At 46.9% G+C, this 16,117-nt stretch overlaps 3 protein-coding genes and 1 long non-coding RNA gene across 9 annotated transcripts; 2 read left to right on the top strand and 2 right to left on the bottom strand.

Annotated features, from left to right (window-relative positions):
• Nucleotides 1-27: 27 nt before the first annotated feature.
• Nucleotides 28-3,225, bottom strand: scnm1 (sodium channel modifier 1). Of its 4 annotated transcripts, none has more exons than XM_078094531.1 (8): nt 3,090-3,225; nt 2,389-2,459; nt 2,222-2,310; nt 1,913-2,007; nt 1,585-1,685; nt 1,379-1,500; nt 1,167-1,287; nt 28-1,041 (listed from the first exon to the last, which is right to left on the bottom strand). In XM_078094531.1, the coding sequence occupies exons 2-8, from the start codon at nt 2,400-2,402 to the stop codon at nt 930-932; spliced, it is 654 nt and encodes a 217-aa protein (XP_077950657.1). In that variant the 5' UTR covers nt 2,403-2,459; nt 3,090-3,225; the 3' UTR covers nt 28-929. The 4 variants fall into 4 exon arrangements, with proteins under 4 accessions (XP_077950657.1, XP_077950656.1, XP_040021001.2 ...); XM_078094530.1 differs by having other exon boundaries at nt 1,167-1,297; nt 1,380-1,500; XM_040165067.2 differs by lacking the exon at nt 3,090-3,225 and adding an exon at nt 2,624-2,944.
• Nucleotides 2,344-2,750, top strand: LOC144389505 (uncharacterized). The gene is made up of 2 exons (XR_013453613.1): nt 2,344-2,479; nt 2,561-2,750. It is a non-coding gene; the product is annotated as an uncharacterized LOC144389505 (long non-coding RNA).
• Nucleotides 3,226-3,264: 39 nt separating the features above from the next.
• Nucleotides 3,265-6,956, top strand: lysmd1 (LysM, putative peptidoglycan-binding, domain containing 1). Its single transcript, XM_040165069.2, has 3 exons — nt 3,265-3,872; nt 4,309-4,613; nt 4,782-6,956. The coding sequence occupies exons 1-3, from the start codon at nt 3,693-3,695 to the stop codon at nt 4,972-4,974; spliced, it is 678 nt and encodes a 225-aa protein (XP_040021003.2). The 5' UTR covers nt 3,265-3,692; the 3' UTR covers nt 4,975-6,956.
• Nucleotides 6,957-7,216: 260 nt separating this feature from the next.
• Nucleotides 7,217-15,745, bottom strand: tnfaip8l2b (tumor necrosis factor, alpha-induced protein 8-like 2b). 3 transcript variants are annotated; one of them, XM_078094532.1, is made up of 4 exons: nt 15,581-15,745; nt 13,703-13,767; nt 8,811-9,134; nt 7,217-8,254 (listed from the first exon to the last, which is right to left on the bottom strand). In XM_078094532.1, the coding sequence occupies exons 1-4, from the start codon at nt 15,603-15,605 to the stop codon at nt 8,012-8,014; spliced, it is 657 nt and encodes a 218-aa protein (XP_077950658.1). In that variant the 5' UTR covers nt 15,606-15,745; the 3' UTR covers nt 7,217-8,011. The 3 variants fall into 3 exon arrangements, with proteins under 3 accessions (XP_077950658.1, XP_077950659.1, XP_040021005.1); XM_078094533.1 differs by lacking the exon at nt 15,581-15,745 and adding an exon at nt 15,344-15,567; XM_040165071.2 differs by lacking the exons at nt 13,703-13,767; nt 15,581-15,745 and adding an exon at nt 13,159-13,698.
• Between the last annotated feature and the right edge of the window lie 372 nt (nt 15,746-16,117).

Below are 16,117 nucleotides of genomic sequence, written 5' to 3'. Positions count from 1 at the left end.
AGCCACAAACTACACACTTCTCTCCTCTTTGACCGTTAAGCCTGGTTGCAATGCATGCTGGGGCCGACGTATTTATTATAATCATGTTCCGCCCGTTTCTTTTATCATAGATATATACACACACACGTCCCTGGTACATTAAAGTGGCACAAGTGAAACGGCAGCTGATGTTAAAGGTCGTTGATGCGAGTCTCCACAATCAGGTGAACTTTATCAAGTGTCTTCTCGCCGTGATGCTCTCAGCTCCAGATCTAATCAGATGAGCGTGCTTCTTTTTTTTTTTAACACACATTAGCAGTGTCATCAGAAACTAACCCCCGTGCTAAGTCCCGCTGACCCTGACGGTGTTATCGGAGTCATACCGGCTGTGTGCCGGGACGAGCACAGGGCAAACACCGTGTGAGGAAAGCCAAGCGGAGGCTCCGATGAAACTGCCCCGCTGAGCCTGGGAATAAGATCGCTGGTTCTGTAGGTGACAGGAGGGAAAACACACGAGTGTGATGGAGGCCCGGTTGGTTTGGGGCGTTGTTTTAAGTCTCGACCGCTGAGGTTGGAGAAGATTACAATGAAATGTCAAGAGGGGCAGTAAGCGAGATCCGTCAAACACAAAACTCCGTCCTTTCCCTACAAACGTTCTGTTTCCTGCCACATGCATTCAATTGGGTTGTACTAATCTCTCATGACATGGCACATTGAACTTTGACCCCGAGCGTATTGGCAGAGCTGAGGAGGGCCTTCTTCAAATTCTCTTATTCTCTCACAACGTGAGCGATTGCACCCCAAGATCACAAAGGCGCTGAAGAGTCTCACACGGGAAAAGCGTAGAATCCATTAAAAGGTTCATGAAGAGAAATGCTCGCACCGTGGCCCCTGAACGCACCACTAGGGTGAAAGTTCACCTGTGCTTTCCCACAGTTCTTGGTCCTTTCTCAGGGACTTGTAGGAAGGGGGCCGGGGGAAGTAGGCTCCTCCTCGTCTGAATCAAACTCCACATTCTCGTCCCTCACCCACTGGCCGCTGCGGTCCTTCAGCCACCCGTCACTGGGAGGCAGATAGAGCACCATGACATGGAAGCCACTATGCTGGAACAGTCAAATATGCTGGACTATCATCTGATAAGGAAAACGTACAACGTCAGCCTGAGCGACAAAACCACCGGCCTGTACCTTTTCAGTTTGAGATAGTGCTGCAGCTCTCTCCTCCTCTGCTCGGGTAACGGCTCCTCCTGCTTCTCCTTCTCCAGCGGCATTGCACCTTTAGGTCCTTCTAGGTCTGACGGTGGTGCCCCTTCACCGGCCACACAAAAACATCCCCTCGATTAAAACACACCGGGGGCCGGGGGTTCTCCTCAACCATGTCTGAACATTAAAGACTTCACCTGCTGAACTCTGGGAATCTTCAGATTTCTTGTTTTCTTTTTGTTGTTGGGACGTCGTCTGTTTGCAGGCGCTGAGGCTGAATTCTGAGCCGGTGCTCGGCGGCCCCTTTTCCGATTTCGTACTTGAAAATAAAAATAGATTTAGGTGAAGTTTTAGGGTTTTTAAATGATTTGTAGGTGTAGACGCGTTAAAAAGGCCCACTCACCTTGTTTTTGTATGGCAGCTGTTATATGGCGCCGTCTTCAATAAAGCGTGATGCGTCAGCCGCCGTGTTTGTTCCAGCAAAGGGGCTGAACAGGAGGGCTCCTAAAAACGTGACGAAAACACTGGAAGTAGAAGGGTCTCAAAAGCCAAAGAGAGCTCGCTCAGAGGTCAGCTCTACTAAATGGGCTGTTTATTGTTCCCACGGCAAATGAGGTCATTCGTCAGGGTCATACGAGAGTCACACTGGGGCTAAAGATTACCTTCGCCACACAAAAACAACAACAACATGCTTTCGACTCAGCTGAATGGCAGCAGTTCAAGTTACCGACCTGCCTTGTGTCTTCGGCCTGGACGTAGTTTTCGTGATGCCGTTTCAACCTTTCATTCTTCAGTCGGGCTTTCTTGCCATAGAACGCTTTTAATCCTGAGAAATTGACACACGAAAAATTCATACCGTGCAAAAACATATACATTTGTCAACCATCAGATCATTTTCATTTTTTTACATTTCTATGATTTAGTTAAGTAATACAAGAAGATGCGGTTGGCATCGATTCACGGCTGAACAGAACATGTTGATGTTCGTCCTGGTTCTTATTCTTTTAAAAGATAGATAATAAGAGCGACTTGTGTCTCACCTTCCAGGTGCCTCTTCCCGTTCCTGTGGACCGTCAGCGTGTCCACGGTGTCGAACACCGGACGGTGCGAGCACACCACGCAGCTGTATCTACAGACCGAATGAACGCGTTGGATTTTAAATTGACTTTTCACCCTGAAAACGAGTCAGTGTTCGAGTTTATTTCACCTTCCGTTTCTCATTAGAGCCGCTTCATCGTCTGGTATGAAATTAGACAGAAGATCCGCTACGCGACGCTTCTGAAACACGAAGACAAAAGGTGTTTGTACAAGTTGAAATGGCATGACTCGTTGTTGTTGTTGTTAATTGTATTAGTTTCACAGTTGTAACTTCTCCCCAGGTGGCTAACCATAACAACGTGATTAACGTCTCTTCTACAAAGGAAAAAAAAGTTAAATGGTACCTGGAGTATGTTTAACTGACTCTTGTCATCACCTTCCCGTTTAAAAGACATAATTTGTATGGTTGATAATCTGAAACCGATGACAGGTTAGCATAGTTAGCTGGCTAGTAGTAGCAACTTCTTTTTCCGGTGCTACCTCCTACTTCTTCTTCGTTGTTTTTGTTAAATGTAGTGTAATTTGTTTAACTCATTACCGCCCTCTACCGACCTTCCGCTTCTATTACGTTCTAAATCTAGATATCAATGTTGCGTTCCTAGTCGAATAGGAAATGGAGAAGTACAAGTTTACCATCAAAAAAGTACGGTTCACCCCAGTTTTTGGATGGTAATTTGTTTTGATGTCCGAATTGGGAAATTATCCCGATTTCTTCTTGATTTAGTGAGGTATGCATACAAGAGAGCGTGATAACTAGTCAACGCTCCTACTATATTGTGCAATTGCTTGGTCAAAACATGTTTCGTATACCTTGAAACGCTAGCTCCGATGTATGCTTAGAATTCACCATAAGTCTTGCGTGCCCACCGAACTATTCAATCGACTCGTGGCTAACGGAATGACGTTAGTGCCATCGCCTCCATTTGTCCCGGGGTTTCCGATTGTGATGAACGCAACTCATGTGACGAACCACGGGACTGGTTGCGGGGATTCGGCAGCCATGGCAACACATGGCAGCCAGCAGCTAACTGAGAACACATCGGCAACTTTATCGGCAACTTTTCAGACGTTTGTTTCAGAGATGTGTTCGGTGGGACTTGTTGTCAACTATGCCCGTAGCCGACACACGGGTTGGACAAGTGACGTCAGCGAGTCAGAGTTTAACACGGGAACTAAAGGACCGGCCGGGCTGTCAACCCAAATGAACGCTAGCTAGGTTTAAAGTTGTCAACCCTGCTAACAGGCTAACTAAGCCGCTTGTTTGCTCACTTAACGTTAGCTTATATATGCTAACTAGCGTTTAATAAGCCGCATTCTCGAGATGTGAGTGACACGTTAGTTTTGTAGGAACTGCCATCTAACACCGGTTGCAAACGGGTTGTAAACGCAACACCCAAGCGCTTCGCGACCGTCATGTCCGGTAAGCGAGCGCCTTCGCCGGCCCGGGGGAACGGCCTGCTTCACGGCAGCCGCACCAGGTCTTACGGGAGTCTGGTCCGGTCTCCGCTGTCCCCGGTTCGACAGGGACGCATCGAACACAAGCTTCAGCCGGAAGACACGCTGCAGGGCCTGTCCCTGAGATACGGGGTGTCCGTACGTATTCCTTCCCTACTGTCACTACTTAACTTTACGTTAAGTCGGTGTGTATTTACGTTCGTTCTCTCCTCAGCAAAACGTGTAGTTAGGCCCAAACGTGATGGGTGATATTATAATATCTGGTCTCCGCATGGAATATTCATGTTTTTTCTATACGATTATGTTCACAATTAACATTGAATGTTGTGTGCCCGTTTTTTCTTGCTGTCTGTTTTTTAACTTCTTTATTGTTCAGTGAAATTAAGTACCTAACATCACAACCAGCACCGTGCTTTATGCAATTAAATTGTATTTTCAATTTGTGGTAACTGGCATGAAATAATCAGTGTGCTGCTCCATAATTTCAGTAAAAAGCAAAAAATCTGCACCGATGCTTTTTATATTTCTCGACGACTTTGGCCAAGTTTGAAGCCGATGACTTAATCTCCTGCAGATGGAGCAAATCAATCGGGCCAACAGGCTTTACGCCAACGAGTCAATATTCCTGAGGACGTCCCTCTCGATCCCAGTGTGGTCGGACTCGGACCACGGCATCAAACGGGTGGATTTGGTCGGGGAGGACGGTAATAAAGGCGGCTCTGCCGGGCTCACTGGGAGCTGCCCAGAGAGGGAGCCACAAAAGGACGGCAAAGAAAGGGAGTCAGACCTCACTCCGGTAGATTTTCTGAAGAGGCTGGATGGATTGATATGTCAGTCCAAGCATGCCGCCGTCAAAGGATGCCAGAGCGCAGAGAAAAGGTACGGCCATTGACGCGCACCATTCACGCCCTTCCGTCTCCTTTTTGCCTCGTCATCGTTATGAAAATGATCCACCGGAAAAAGTTTTCACCCGAGAGCTGTTTAATGATTTGGTAGAACTCGTACTGGCGGAGCAAGTCTGCTGACTTCTTGTCTTCCTCTTGTCAGGGTTACCGCCATAGAAGCAGCTTGCTCCAGCGGGACGTCAGGCCGGCGGCCGTTGGCGAGGTCGCAGAGCGCCCTTTCGCCTTCCGGATTGCTGCAGCAGCAGCAGCAGGCGTCACATGTGTCAGTGCCCCTCACTATCACCAAACTCACCAAGAAACTGAGAGACCGGGAGGACGAGATCTTCCAGCTGTGACATGCTGTAGATCAGCGGTCTCCAACGAGTAGACACAACAAGAGATGTCACTCTTTTTTATTTTTTCCATTCGCTGACATCATTTTTCCCTTTTGTCACCAAATGATTATTTTCAGATGTCAATGAAATGAGTTGCGTTGCTTTCGAGCTCGGTAACATTAGTGCAGCCGTAACGTTTGACCATGCTGGCAGACTCCAGATTTGACTACGAGTACAAAAAACGCAGAGGCCAATAAAAGGCACACGATATTATTTTATGAGGAACGGGTAACTTATTCGGTGCAATCCGGTCGAATGCTAAAAGGTTCTGCCGCCAAGTCCACAGCAACTTCTCATGGGACTTTCTGGCTGGTCTTTAGTTCGGTTCTACCAAACTGACGAGCAAGTCACCGCAGCAACAGAGGCTTTGTTTACTGACTCAACACAAAAAGCCTTTTGCCAAAGAAAAGATTGAAATAGAAGTGTTGACTGCGGTGGCTGAAACCTTTCTTACATCCCCGTAAAAGTAAGACAGGGTTTAACTGCGTCACAACAACCTGACGCTGTTCGTAGCTCTGTGCCACTCTTCATCCCTCCATGTGAGCTTCAGGGGTGGAAAAGGTCGAGAGAGGCCGCCGCTGTGGAATATGAGGAGCTTCATGCGTCCCGTCGCTGTGTTTGGACTGTGTGTGAAAAGCGCACACGTGGCACAGATGTCATATTGTACAAATACTACAGGTTACACTACATATTTTAAAAACTGAAATATATTAACTATTTATATTGATTATTATTTTTTATTTTCGTGGCCCTCTATCGGCCAGCCAGCACTGATATGATTTAGAACATTCCCAGATCCAGTAAATATTAAGTCGAGGAAGCAAACTTTCTCTCTGGCCTAGAGGCCGGTAATCTCTACGGTGTGTTTGCATTGGCCTTCTTTTGTAATTTCTTACTGCACCGATGGATTTATTGGTCAAACGTCTATGTGTGCTGACCTTGTCTCTGCCTGTAGAGATGCAACCAATGGATGTAGTTCTAGTTTAAAGTTCCCTTTAAACGTTTTTCCAAAAAATAGCCTCTATTCTAGTGTGTTGACAAGATGCAAATCGCTACAAGGACTCCAAGTTGCTTTTCTTAAAATGCCTTTAATACATGTGGCTTCATGTGCAAAGTGTCACTGTGCCCAACATGCCCAGATTACGAAAAGCAAATCATAAATGCAGCATTTTACCTCATAAGAATGTATAAACACTTATTTATTTAACTATTTATACTTAATATATAAGTATTACGGTCAATTTTATTACATTCCTGATAACCCAAGAACAGTGTTTCGGTTATAAACAGCTTCAGTGATGTCAACTGTTTCTTTAAAAAAAAAAAGGCTTTCATGTGGCGTTTTCTTTTTATCTTTTTATAATTTAAATTGTGGGAAACTGGAGTCCCCACAGAACAACCACAAAGCTGTCTGTGACTGTTGTTGATCAGTGGCAGACATCCTGGCCAAATAACCTTTTGACACTATTCAAACCATTGGTTTTATAAAGATGTACGTCTTCTTTTGGAAAATGCCAGGTGCCAATCTGAGAAGTGTTCTGAAATATGCAGTTCCTTTCACTCGGATGTGACTGCTCCTAAATGCCCCGTCGTTCCACATACTCTTACAAAATCAAGTGGTTGGCCGTTCTCTCCGTGTTGTAAACCTGGAACTCTAAGTAGCCAGAATGCAAGGAGCTAAAGTTAAAAACCTCTCTTCATGGACTAGAATCTTCAGTAGAATTCAAGAGTTGATATAGTTAATTATATCCTCTACCACAGTATGGAGACATATAATAGGGGTGGGGGGTTGTATTAATATTTATCTTATACGTTTGTATGTGTGTATGTTTAGATGTATGTAGGTCTGTTTATTTGTATGTATGTGTGTATATTCATTGTAATGGATAGTTGATGTGTAATGCATATTTTGAAAATTAATAAAAAATTTGATCACAATAAAAGAATCGGGGTGCTAGGGTCAAGACGGGGGGGCTGTAATTGGGGGTTCTGGCGACAGGAAACGGGGAGGCGGCCTGAGGCGGCGAGGTGGAAACCTCCTTTTGATCCTTTTGGACTTTTTGGCGATAATTTTGAGTGAAGCTGGGAGGATGAAGCCCATTGCTCTTTTTTCAAGGGGGTCATTCTTGCTTTAGAAAATAAAGAAGCAAATAAACGGCGGATTATATTTGGTTAGTATAAGTAGAGTCCAGTTAAGGCCCGATTTTTTTCTTTTGTCTGTGAATTTTATTGTTTTGTTTAATGTAAAACCAAAGAAGAACGGCGGTCTTAATCTCCATTGTCTGGGATCCGACCTCGGGAATGACACAAATGATCAGATTAACATACAAGCTCCGTTCAGTCAACACCATTTTAAGAGTAGAGCGTTTTTGTTCATGCTTCCGATTGTGTTGTGAAGCAGGGACACACAGTGTTGGTGTGCAATTGTCTGCTTTGTGGGTCATTTGCTTTATTCTCGGCTGCATTGTCTTCCTGTCGCCCGGATACACACGTCCAGTATGTCGGCCATCGTCTTCACCACCAGAAGGCAGTGCAGTATTACAGTGGCATCGGCCCCCGGCTCTCCTCTTTATGCAATCAGTTTGAACTCCTCCTCCTCCTCATCTGGATACACAACATCAGTAGTTCACAATGAAACATTTCACGGTCTCACGAATTTACATCAGATGGCTTTTCATAATCCAACAAAAAGACTGATATAGAATGAACCGGTTTAAAGTCAAGTTTTGTCTTTTTGTTTCAGTGAACTTTGTCTGAAAAGACAAGTACACATTACAACTATACACTATTAATCTCCTATAAACGTAAAGAAAAAGTCAACCAGCTGTATTTGTATCCCACGTGTTCTTTAAGAACACGGCGGCAGCGGTTTTGTTCTTAAATCTCTTGTCTTGCGTCGCAAGTCCTCAGCAGTGCAAAGACTCAATCTGTCCAACGGCCTCTGCTGCGTTTGCCCCCGTTGACCTCCCGGTGTGACTTCACAAAAAGAGTCCATGGGTCATATTGTCCCGTCCTCCACCAGTTTGTTGAGTCCTTTGCAGATCTTGGTGAGGTTGGGTCTGAAGGCGCCGCCGGGTTCGTACAGCTTGGTCAGGAGCTCCGGGTTCGAGTAATGGTTGAAGACGTGGTTGATGCGGCCGTGGGACTTGGGGGTGAGGTGCGTGTTGACCAGCTTCAGCAGCAGATCCCTGCAGCTGGTGAGGAGCTCCTCCATCACGGCTTGGTCAAATGTAAAGTCCACCTGCACCAGGCGAGGGGAGGAGGGGGGCAAATGTTAGAGAGGTACAATGAGGCTGTTTTCTACTTGGCAAAGGATGTCACTCAAAAGGGGCACTTGTAACCTTATGAGAAGGATTTATATACACATATGTTCATTAAAAGCATCCTTTTTGTGTCCTACCTGGCACCCTTGTCTTTGTCTTACTTTAACATTAACTTCCAGCTCGAGGTCGGGTGAGGGTGGTCAGGCTAACTAGCTAACTAGCTAGCTAGCTAGCTGTTGGGCCTTGAAAGAGCTCCAGTTACAAAACTGTAATCAAGGAGTGGACTTCGTCATTGTGGCGTCACCCTTCAGAGTCTCATGTTCAGCGATTTCACCATGTTTGCAATACGGCCGTAAGAAAAATAACATGGCATTAAGTCATTTTGTGCTAAGTTGCACTTAAATAACTGCGCGTTAACAGGCGTTAATTGTTTCTTTTCATTGCTTCATTCTTTAGGAACAGTGACTTCTGGATTTATTGATACATCAGCGTCAGAGAAATGTGCGATCATTTCCTTCAACTTAAGAGACGTACCTCGTAGAAGCTGATGGCCGTCATGGCCCCCTGGTGCAGCTTCTTCTTAAAATCCGTGGCCACCCCCAGCTCCGCCGTGCTGAAACGGTTATTCCTGAACAGCAAGCCGATCTTCACGGCGATCTTGATCAGGTCTTTGATCACCTTCTGGGCCTCCGACTTGTTACCCGAATACTCCTTGGAGACGCGGTACAGTTCGTCCAGGATCTCGCTGGTGGTGTCGTCGATGAACATCTGGACGGAGCTTTTGGTGGCCATGGAGCTGAGGATCTTCTTCTGCGCCCTCAAGGCCATGTCCTTGGAGCTGAAGGCGTCCATGGTTGCCTGAAGTGTGGAGGACAAGGGAGACAAAAACGTGTTTGACTAAAGATAATGCATTGGCAGAGTGACGGCATCGGAAAACTGCACTTAAAATGGGGAAAAACCATCAGGGTATATGTAGGTGCTGACGTAGCAGAAGAGGAAGAACATTTTCACACATCTGGTTGCCGCTCTGTCACTGGCAGACAGCCAGCAGCTCAGGTGGAGGAGGTGGAGGTTAAGTACTACGTCCAAGTGGCCATTGGTTCGTTGTCATGGAGGCTTGGGAGGGCAACATGTGTTCACCCCACGTACGTGACCTGGGGATCCAGTCGTTACCCAGACCTGATATAACCCTCTAACCTTCGTATTGCCACTTGTCCATGTTAGCGACAAAGATGTGGACAATCAAAACTCAAATCCTTTTTTATTCCTGGAAATAAAGTCGGTTTAGTGATTTACCAACGCTTTAAAAATACAGTGAATTGTGTCATGTTTTTAAAAAGAAACCAAACACCGCTTTTATGTAACGGTGTGTTCCAGTTTGTGTTTTGTTTTTGCAACTGACGAGCGCTGCCAAGAGGGAAAAGCACCACGCGAGAGACTCCACAGAGGACTTTAGTTTCTCCACCGAGACCTAACCACACCTAGCATCCGTCACAAAGCCTCCCTCCGGCCCCCCCGCGGGAGGTCATCAGCATGCGTGCTGCAGGCAATGACACCACTACAGAATCCACAGTTCATCTTCAACTGTCAACATATTTTCAACGAATTCCTTTTTGATTGCTTGTTTACGCCCCCCTCCCCCTCCTCCCTCCCTCTCCCCCATTTCCAGCATGAAAGCAGATTCAGAAATCGTTCACTAAGGAAAACTGCTGAATATCAGAGGAAAATGAAGACTGAAACAATCCGAGTAACACAATTCAAACCATAGAAGAAGCAAAATGCTTCCTTGTAGAGAACTTAGCAATTGTTTCATCTCCATTCCCACAAAGCCAAAGGACAATGCATGTCAAATAATTGACTGAGTATTTGCAGTGAGATCCACCAAGACGTACAGTATCTCTAGCTGGCATCAGTTCCACTATGACTTCCTCTCGCACTTCCTGTGGCATCTGGTCACACGTTCACACACTTTTATGGACCCTCAGTGCTCAAACAAGCACCTTTTAGCTGCAACTTTCAGTGCACTAGATCCCACTTCTGGCCTGTGTGGACAAGTGCAGCAAGAGGAGCAGCGAAGGCTGCATAGCTGAGACACGTCCATGCCTGCGTCTCCCAGATTGCATCACTGGTGGGGGGTTGCAGAGATCCGCTGAAGTTAGCATCGCACTGGTTCCCTCGAACAGGAAAGAACGACTTCATGCAACAATGGTAAATTTGGTGTTTTACTCAAAAAGATGATCTTCGCAAAAGAACACCACTCATTTAATATTTATAGCGTGAATGCAATAAAGTGCAACTAACTAACCTTATTCGCTACAACGCGTGTCCAATTTAGCCACTTGTTAGCAACCCCACCAATTTCAACTTTAACGAACAGATATTTGTCATTGCGCATTTTTGAAAATGCGTTGACTCACACGAGTTAAATGCTTGTCATTTGTGGGGTTTGGGACTAAGTGCTTTATTACTGGCCTGGGGTCTGCCTTTATGTTAAACAAAAGCCGTTACTCTGTTGTTGAGACAGCCTGTGCATTGTTACCAGCATTCTGTCCATAAGCTGTCGGCTGAATGACGGCCTCATGTTTGCGTTAATGTGTTCTTTCCAAGCTTGTTAATACTGTCGATGACTCACAGTCGGCGATGTGAGCAAACGGCTCAAACGAAAAGGGATCTGCTAAAACTAACGATCATATCATGTAAATACGCAGAGTTCCTCCCCGTCCCTAATGTGCAGCCTGATTCCCAGCGGAAACATCCGTAATAAGCAAACATTCACTTTCTCTTCTTCTTCCTCTTCTTCTTTTTAATGGAATATCTCACCAGGTTCCATTTCCAAACTCGGCCATTAATCCCGAGTGCCACGTTTTCCAGCGGCTTGCTTTGTTACGCCAGCCGTGGGGAATTAAAGAACGTTCATTAGATTAATTTCACTCAGCGCGCGATGATGGCAGTGAAGCAGCGTGATAGCTGCTTCAGACTCGTGCTTCAATCCCATTTTTTATTAGCTGACAAAAAAGAAAAGAAAAAGGGACCCCAGGGATTCTGGGTATTCCTCATCCGCCTCACTGAGATGTGGCTCCTCGGCTGGAGACCGCCGGCTGCTCGGCTTTTCGGTTTTTGCCTCTTTCTCGCGCTCCCACGTTGTTTGTTTGATGCAAGACCCATCAGGAGATTGAGGCCGGTTGACCAGAGCCTCCAAGCCTCCAAGCCTTTACGCCGTCGCGGTAGCACATTGCCACGAAACCACTTTTTTGCGTAATGGGTGTTGCTCAGTCGGGCCACACCGAGGACGCTTCAGATGCTCGCCATCAATTTTTGGATAGAAGGGAGCTTTTAAGCATCGCTGGCGACCGCCAGAGAGTGACACCGTTACCCGTTCGAGTGTTTGTCGCCTCCCCGACTGATGCCCGTTGGAGTTGACGGGCACTTGTATGCTGAGTGAGGTCTGACACTGCCAGAGGGGCCAAAATGATTAATAGCAGAGGCGGAACTGACCGTAAGCAGCCGGTCGGGGAGGAGGCCTTAACTCTGGGTTAAAGTGCCGATCGGTGGAGCCACGCGGGCGGCCAGGAGAGGTAAATATTTAGCATTCCTCAGAAGACTCCAACATCGAGCCTCCGCGTTTGCGCGGACATGTGTGAACTTGTGCGTGCTTTTAGAGGGAAAAGTGGTTTCCGGTTGTTTTTTGCATCCAGGTGTTTGTGTGTGTGTGTGTTTTTGTGTGTGTGTGTGTGTGTGTGTGTGTGTGGATAAAACATCTCACAGGGCTCAGATGGGGATTCTTGATGCTCCCTTTTCCCTTTGCGCTGTTATCAGAGTGCATTGCAGGACTTTGTTGGCACAAGCTCGACAGAAAGACATCCTCGGTGACTTTCATCACCTGGGGATGAGTGGGAAAGGGGGGGAGTGTGGGTGAGTGTGGGGGGGGGGGGGGGGGGGGGGGGGGCTCTTTCAGCCTTTGATCCGATTGAACAATGAGACTGTTCCAGAAAGAAAAGCAAAAAAAAACCACAACAAGCCATTCCGCTCTATCGGATGAAAACAAGGAGGCCGTTGTCGAAAGGTCGTCACTGAGCTGCAAAGGTTTACGATTGACTGGTAGAAACGTGTGACGATGAACCAAAGATGATTACGCAATAACAGCGAGGCTACAGGGACCGTGTCAGGATGTCACTTCCTGTGTGCGTTTTGAACTTGTCTCTTTTCTGTCTTTAACTCTTATGCTCTTTTACTTTAGTCTCACATTTAATTTGCAAGTGTCATACACAGTTTGCATGAGTTTGACCTCGTGCATTTGTCAAATAGGTTTGTTTTCAGTGCTTTTTAATAATAGATGACAAAGCATTTTGATATCCTCCCCCAAAAAAACACCTCTCTGCAGTCACTCTTTCTATGTTGCACAACCCTCCCGGGGAGCCGTTTGGCCCGAACGGGAAGCGAAACCGACAGAAAGTCGTCTTCAACGCCGGGGAGCCGCCAGCCGAGGCCCGCCAATATGATCTACACCCCCCCCTCCCCCCACCCCCCCTTTATCTGTTACTACTTCAAAATCAAAGCAGACTTTTGGGGAAAGGAAAGTCCACCACCTCCAGGTTGGAGTTGAGCAACGCCCCCCCCCCTCCTCCCCTCCTCCCCCTCCTCCCCCTCTCCCCTCCCCAGTGTGTGCAAACCTCAAAGTGTGAGCGCAACATCTGTACGTTGCCACCCGTGCACTCGGCTCGAGATGGGGAAGTGGAGAGAAGTCACACAGTTTGTTTCCGATCACCGTTCTCAATGTGTCCACAGAGAAAATCGAGAGGGAGGAACTCAATCAGTCCTCCGGGCCCGCAGGACGATTGATCTCTTCCTCAGTGTCACATGAACACGGTACAAGTTCTCTTACCTGTGTTGCTGAGTCCCTCTCCCTCCTGCTCTGTCAAATCTCTCTCTCTCAGTCTCAGGTTGACAGCGAAGGCCAGTTAGATTTAATTGGATCGCTTCATCTTCACCACAAGCAGATTCAAAAAGAATTCTAAAAGAAAAAAAAGTGTCCTCCTCCTGCAGCGCTTCTGTCGGTGCTGCCACTCTGTCTTAAGATAACGTTGAGTTGCACTTCCTTGAGGAACTAAAAGGCAATGACACACCCCTTACTGTCTCTCTCTGTCTCTCTCTCCCCCTCTCTCTCTCTCTCTCTCTCTCACGCCTCTCTTGAGTTTCCCTCTGAGGCTCCAGCCCTGCAGAACAGCTGTATTCTCCCACCTCGGCCCGTCCCGCCTCGGCACTGCTGACGTTGTGCCTCTGCTTGTTCTGACAAGTGAAAAGCCCAGAAAGAATTTGGCAGTGATCCGGGGATGCAGCCGCTTCAAAGGGGAGTGGCTCAACCCCTCTCTGCTCTGCGTGTGTGTGTGTGTGTGTGTGTGTGTGTGTGTGTGTGTGTGTGTGTTCACCTGCACTGGAATGCAGCTCCTGTCAGTGCGGCCGAGCGTCCCGCCCTCGCGTGTGCACGTGTCACCTATTCAGGGTAGAATGAAAACAATGAGTGGCCGGGAGTCTCAGTCTGACACACACACACACACAGACACACACACACACACACACTCCCAGCCAGCTAAACTCTCTTTTCGACCTGTTGTGCTTTTTGATATAAAGTGAATGGGCAACACGACACAACTACCTTCATGCAGCTCGGAAAACACTCTCTATGTAATTTATGCTTTTGTAATCATTTCTGAGGTCGACAGTGATCTTAATCTGCCAAGTTATCCACGTAAAAATGACGTGACTGTAATTCTGCAACGCCGGGGCGTCGTGTGATAATAATAATAATCCTGTGCAAATCTGCATCTCAGGGATCTTGGGTTGTATAGTTTCATTTTGTTGCGTCTGCAGGTTTCCAGGTTGAGAGCTGTGCACAGCGTGTTTGTAAGTACAACTGGACGCTCTGACAGCATTCTGGGTACAAATCCTGGAGGCTCGACTCAACTACATGTCTACACAGCACGGAGAGCATGAATAGGCCTATAATTCACACATTATTAGATGCAGACATAATGTGCATTATCTTGACATATATTCAAAGCCATGATATCACACACGGGGGAATAATGGCAGATGTGAGACCCATGCAGACTACTCCAATGTGCATTTACGACCGAGCCGTTTATTTCCTTCCGGTAATGAATCGTCAGCCTTTTTAGTAGTAACACTTGTGTTATGTGTTTTATGGTGTGTGTGTGTGTGTGTCGATACTGTTTGGTGTCAAATCACAGATACAATTCAATCTAAATCGACTGCACATAAAACTACAGCCGCTAAACATTGACATCATTATGATGCAAACTAGTGCCCTTTGTCCCTTTTTTATACATGAAAAACACACTTCATAAAGTAACCCCCCCCCCGATAGGTGCGTTTTATTGTGCTCACAGTCTAATAAAACCAAGCGGCATGAATTGAACTTTGTTTAGCTGATTGCCATAAAACCTGACAGACATTTCATCGAGATGGAGACTGGCGTTGTTCACAGCAACGACAGCCGACACGTCTCAAGTCATTCATTTAGAAAACAGGAAGTGTCCCCTGATTCTCAGGCTCTGTGTTTATCTGTAAGTGCATCCGAACAGCAACCAGCTGTGTTGAAAAAAAACTTTGAGAAAAGAGACCCGTCCAATTAAACCGTCGCAAACGGTAATCGCTGTCAGATGTTCGGGGTCAAAGGTCACACTGAGACCCTCCTGGACTGAGGAGCGTCCGGACGCAACTCCCACCCGCCGGCGTGCCGGCGTCGGGCCAGACACACCTGCCTCCCTTTTTTGTTTTCCGCCTCCCACTCGGCCACTTCTGCAAGAAATTAACTGGGCTGAAGTCTAGCTCAAGTTCGCCACTGCAGAATGAGGTCGGTTGCCGTGGCAACAGACAGGAAGTAGTGCTTAAGCGGTTTCCTGATGGCTTCCTCTTTATCGTGTAATGACATCTCACAAGGAAACATCGTCAGGGAGCACTCAGCTGAACGCGTGCGCGCGCGTTTGCGCGTGTAAGTGTGTGTGTGTGTGCGAAAGGTGCGCACTTGACCCGAAATGAGCTCTTACCTGTCTCACCTTTACTGTACACAGCTTACAGACCGGCCTCGTATGGTTATGAGATAATAGGAGGAATTTCAATTATATCACTTATCTTTCATTAAAAGATTGCGTGGACCTTTCAGCGTCCAACCTTGCACACGCACACACACACACACACACACACACACACACACGCGCGCACACTCAGTCACTCACATGATGGCAGCCTGTTATCACCAGATGACTAAGACAGGAATAACTGACCTGCTAACCACCGAGGGCAGGTCATTACGCCTGAAGACGTGGAACCCGAATGGGAAGGAGGATTTAGTGAGCTCAGGGGCTTTCCACCCACAGCGTCACTAGATAAATGCACAGATCGAGATGAACCGATGCTGCTTCCAGGAAGATCTCATTTGATTGGTCTGCAGCAGAGAGGGACACCCCCCCCCCCCATGATGTGATCAGATACTGTATATGATCCTACCAGCTCGCTTTTTTTGTTCTCAGTCCCTGATTCATTTAATTGGAACTTCACCCCCTTTTATGAGCAGAGTTCTCCTGCATAATTTTGTAAAAATACATTTTAAACCACGCCACTTCATCCATCGGGACGGGCAACGAGCAGGTGGCGATCTCGGCGATTATCACCGATGTGTTTAAAACGCTCATTTTCTCTGCTGTTATCTGCTGGATAACAGAAACAGGTGCTTTGTGGTCACAACTTCAACCGCCAGGTCAGCGTTTCGTTGAAACTACCAACGCCTTGTGTGTCATGACCTCATTACAGGCAAATGAGAA

The sequence above is a fragment of the Gasterosteus aculeatus genome, chromosome 20, assembly GCF_964276395.1.
Source record: "Gasterosteus aculeatus chromosome 20, fGasAcu3.hap1.1, whole genome shotgun sequence".
Lineage (NCBI taxonomy): Eukaryota > Metazoa > Chordata > Actinopteri > Perciformes > Gasterosteidae > Gasterosteus > Gasterosteus aculeatus.
Note: the sequence above shows the minus strand (reverse complement) of the source record. Positions and strands in the feature narration are given on the sequence as shown.